The sequence below is a fragment of the Malurus melanocephalus genome, unplaced genomic scaffold (assembly GCF_030028575.1).
Source record: "Malurus melanocephalus ecotype Western Australia unplaced genomic scaffold, MMel_1.1 scaffold_107, whole genome shotgun sequence".
In the NCBI taxonomy this organism is placed as follows: domain Eukaryota; kingdom Metazoa; phylum Chordata; class Aves; order Passeriformes; family Maluridae; genus Malurus; species Malurus melanocephalus.
This window is the reverse complement of record NW_026623339.1, coordinates 1,996,440-2,000,916: the sequence shown is the minus strand read 5'-3', so window position 1 is coordinate 2,000,916 and position 4,477 is coordinate 1,996,440. Positions and strand designations below refer to the sequence as shown.

The 4,477-nt window shown below is 63.4% G+C and overlaps 1 protein-coding gene across 1 annotated transcript in view; it reads right to left on the bottom strand.

Moving 5' to 3' along the window:
• LOC130575440 (protein O-GlcNAcase-like) overlaps positions 1 to 4,477 on the bottom strand; it is a 13,499-nt gene that overhangs the window by 2,383 nt on the left and 6,639 nt on the right. Inside the window, exons 7-13 of the mRNA XM_057369329.1 lie at positions 4,184 to 4,468; positions 3,948 to 4,076; positions 2,150 to 3,504; positions 1,890 to 2,064; positions 1,604 to 1,660; positions 894 to 979; positions 632 to 736 (exon numbers count right to left, since the gene is read on the bottom strand). Of these exons, the coding sequence (XP_057225312.1) occupies positions 632 to 736; positions 894 to 979; positions 1,604 to 1,660; positions 1,890 to 2,064; positions 2,150 to 3,504; positions 3,948 to 4,076; positions 4,184 to 4,468 (2,192 nt within the window). The remainder of the gene's footprint in view (positions 1 to 631; positions 737 to 893; positions 980 to 1,603; positions 1,661 to 1,889; positions 2,065 to 2,149; positions 3,505 to 3,947; positions 4,077 to 4,183; positions 4,469 to 4,477) is intronic.

Sequence of the window (4,477 nt, the reverse complement as noted above, 5' to 3'; positions counted from 1 at the left end):
AGGAAGGAAGGAAGGAAGGAAGGAAGGAAGGAAGGAAGGAAGGAAGGAAGGAAGGAAGGAAGGAAGGAAGGAAGGAAGGAAGGAAGGAAGGAAGAAAAAGAAAAGTGGTGCAGGTACATGGGAAACCAGGGGCCCAGCAATGACCCCAAAACGGGATGAGTGTTTGAAGAAGGGATTTGGAGGTGGATCCCCACAGACTCAGGCAGTGCCCAGAGCTGCAGACTGGTGAGGGCTGCATGAGGTTGCCATCCAGACTTGTCCTGTTCTGGACATTTCCTGACATCTGCTCACAGCACTGCTGGACATCAGCGCTGGGGCTGCTCTGGAGATCGTCCTCACCCTGACCTGGTGCTGGTTTATCCATGGCTGAGCCAGCTTCCCTCTCCTGCTCTGCCCAAGCTCCCATCACAGGGAACTGGGTTTGCTGAACATTCTCCAGCCCTACTGGGGCTCTGCTGCTGACCACAGACCCAAGAGCTGCCCCAGCTCAGCTGGCTCTGAGCATAGAGGTGTCACCCCACACTGGGAGCTCAGCCTCTGGGGTCAGATGAACCCATAATTTGTCATTTTATGGGCAGCACAGGCCACGCAAAGGCTCTGGAAGGATGCCCCTCCATGCCATGGCTCCCACCTTGTCCAGGGGCAGCAGCGGGCGCAGGATGTACAGCTGGCTGGATGGGAACAGCGGGGGTGGGTGGTAGAAGAGGTCACAGCTGTTCCCYACGGGCAGCAGTGCCTGGGAGAGATAAAATCCATCAGGTTGTGCTGGAGACTCTGCCCAGGAAGCACAGCCGAGGTGCAGAGCCCCGGGGCAGCTCTGCCTTCCCAAGCAGGGCTGGGAYTTGGCTTCCCGATGGTTCCTTCAGCCCCCACGGAGAGGGACACAACCTCACCTGCAGCTCTCCAAAGAGGCCCCCACGCCGTGCCCAGGGCTCTGCATCCCTCCCCAGCAGCATCGGGGCGGTGATGCTCTGGCACCCTGGAAGCAGCAGGACAAGCAAGAGGTGAACAAAAACCTGCTGGGCAGGGGGACATCAGCCACAGATCCTGCTGTCACCGCTCTAAGGACCTGTCCGTGTCCCCCAGCTGTGCAGCCCAGGATGGGGAGAACATGCCCTGCATGGCTGCTTCCCTGAGGAAGGGGCTCAAGGCACACTGSTCCTGCTCACRGAGAAMTTGGACAAGTTCAGGGCATCACCTGGTAACAGTTCTTGGTTCACAAGAGGTCACAAGGACCACAGAGCARCCGGGGAACTTGAAACCAGGGGAAAACTGTGAGAAGTCATGCACAGGCATCCAAAAAACAGTCCCATTTGTCACCCAGGGTGTTACTGCTCCCAGAACTCTTTTTCCAGACAGGCTAAGGGGTTTTTGGGATCAAAGGGCTGAGGAACCGTATGTTAGAAACAGGAATTCTTTGTGGGTATGGTGAAGAGCTGCTCCCATTCCCCATCCCCAGTGCCTCACCCTGCCCCACTGTGCCATTCCCATGGCCATTCCCTCTCCCCTCAGCAGAGTGTGGGTAAGGACACCCTGATGGCGACTGCTGGCCCTTCTGTGGGGCTGGGGGTGATGGGTGAGCCAGGGCAGTGCCCGTACTTACAGCCAAAGCAGCTCCCCCAGGTGCCCTTGGGGTCGGGGTCRCAGAGGAGGTGACCATCTGCAAAGGGCAGGGACACAGGTCAGCAGTGGAAAAGGTGTCAAGAGGAGGGACCCTGACACCCCCAGGGACCCCAGACCTCAGAGGTGGGTCCTGGACACCTKCACCTCCTCAGTGGGGAAGCAGTGGATGCCCTGGAGGTGCCCCAGTGCCACAGASTCCCGACACTCTGTCCCAGCTGGGTTTGGACAGGTGACAGGGGCAGTCAGGGCTGSCATCAGCCACGTACCCAGCCAGAGGACGAAGGCACTGGCGGCCAGCAGCAGGTTACGGATGTCCCAGAGGTAGGGGTGCAGGTCGTAGAGCAGCGCCCGGCCGGCCGTGCTGACCAGGCGGCTGTGCAGGCGGCACGTCYGCGCGCAGAGCAGCCGGAACGACTGAGCCCGGCCTCGCCACCGCGTGCCCTGGGGACACCCGGGGGTTGGCCACCTCGGGGACACGCCAGCCGTGGCAGCCACCCCCCTGTAGTGGCACCAGGACCGGCCTTACCCCGCAGGCGTCGGGCGCCGTGGCCGGGACCCCCACGCTGAGGCTGTTYGCCCGCAGCCATCGGAAGTGCTCCAGGAGCTCCTGGGCCAGGGCCCCGTGGTGGTAGGGCAGGTAGAAGAGCTCCACCAGCATCCGCACCTCCTCCAGGGTCAGCGGYGCTGTAGGGCTGGACACGGCCTCCTCCGGGGTCGCTGGGGCTGTGGGGTTGGATCTGGCCTCCTTTGGGGTCATCAGTGCTGTAGGGCCAGACCCAGCCTTCTCCGAGGTCACCGGTGCCACGGGGCTGGTCCTGGGTTCCTCTGGGGTCACCTGGGATGTGGGGCTGGTCCTGGGTTCCTCTGGGGTCACCTGGGATGTGGGGCTGGTTCTGGCCTCCTTGGGGGTCATGGGGCCAGACCCAGCCTCCTCTGGGGTCAGCTGGGATGTGGGGCTGGTCCTGGGTTCCTCTGGGGTCACGTGGGATGTGGGGCTGGTTCTGGGTTCCTCTGGGGTCACCTGGGATATGGGGCTAATCCTGGCATCTTTGGGGATCCTGGGGCCAGATCCAGTCTCCTGTGGGGTCCCTGTTGTCACAGGATGGGATCCAATCTCCTCTGGGGTCACTGGTGCCGTGGGGCTGGTCCTGGCCTCCTCTGGGGTCACCTGTGCTGTGGGGCTGGTTGTAGCCTCCTTGGGGGTCAGTGATACTGTGGGGCCAGACCCAGTCTCCTCTGGGGTCACTGGTGCCCTAGGGCTCGATTCAGCCTTCTCTGGGGTCACTGGTGCCCTGGGGCCAGGACTGGCACTGACCTCATCAATCAGTGGGGCTGGGGGGCCAGGGCTGGCCCCAGCCCCAGGCTCTGGGGGTGTCTGGGGCACATCAGTGCTGATGGCCTCAGGCTGGGCACTGCAGGGACACTGGGGGGGACTGCCACCCCCTGTCCTGGCATCACCGGTGGACAGGGCAAGGTCCTGACTGGTGCTGGAACTCGTGGTGGGGCCTGGGCTGTGCGGGGTCTTGGTGGCCACTGGGATTTCTGCAGAGTGGGCACTCCCAGCCTCACTGGACAGAGGAGAGGAGGGCTCCCTGCTGTCCCCACTCCCCRTGGCGAGCTGGTCCCCATCCCCTGCAGGGCTCTGCTGACCACCAGCGTGTGTCCTGCTCCCACTGTCCTTCCCAGGCTCCGAGGTCACCTCCCTGCACCCCTCCTCCGGTGCCACACCACCACGGGGCCCGGGGCTGTGCTGATCAGCCCCACCAGGGGCAGAGTCGTGGGGCTGAGGGCCGGGAGTGACCTCCTGTCCTCCCTCCGTGCCGGGCTGTGGCCTTGGTCCTCCCTTGAGGCTGGCACTGGGCTGTCCTGCGGTCCGTCCTCCTGGCAGGAARGAACAAGAGGGAATCTCCTTTGGCACCTGTGTGGAAACTGCTTCTGTGGGGCAGCCATGGGGCAGCAGGGTGGGATGGACACCCACACCCAGCCATGGGGCAGGATGGACACTCACTGGGCACACAGCCACGGGGCAGCAGGGCGGGATGGACACCCACTGGGCACACAGCCATGGGGCAGGATGGACACCCACTGGGCACACAGCCATGGGGCAGGATGGACACCCACTGGGCACACAGCCATGGGGCAGCAGGGCAGGATGGACACCCACACCTCCCCACCATGGCATGCACAGCCCTGCTGCCACACCAGCCCCAGAACCCTCTCCTGGGCTCATCCTCCCTCACCCCCACCCACCGAGCTCCTGGCAGTGCCAATCCAGAGCTCCAGGGATCAAGGGATGCTGCATGTGCAAATCCATTGTTGCCTACCCRGCTCCAGGGCCTGCTGGTTTATCTCTGCCACCCAGTCATGCAGCGCCAGCTCCAAGGCTTCCTGCGGGCTGTAGCTGCCATCCTGAGCATCTTGGCTGTCCCCCAGGGCTGCCACTGCCTCTATTCCTGAGGAACTGCACTCATCAGCCTGGGCAGCCCTGGTTCCATGCAGGAAAGCTGCAGGGCTGGGCAGGGATGGGCAGTGAGAGGCAGGCACAGAGCTGCACGGGTACCTGCATGGTCAGGGTGGGCACAGCCCCCCAGCTCACTCCGGAACCAAGTGCCCAGAGTGTGGATGGGGATGAAGTTGGCCTGGAGCTCACAGTTGGGGTTGAGGAGCAGCCCGTGGAGCCTGGCCATGAGGCCGGGAGCACGGCCCATGTAGGGGCCCAGGAACACACGTCTGCAGTCGTAGTCGTTGGCGTACAGGTTGTCCCAGATGACGGGACGGCGCCTCAGGACGCCCTCCACCTCCTCCAGCAGCGCTGCTGAGAGCTCCTGGGACACCACCTTGGGGCCTGGAGCAT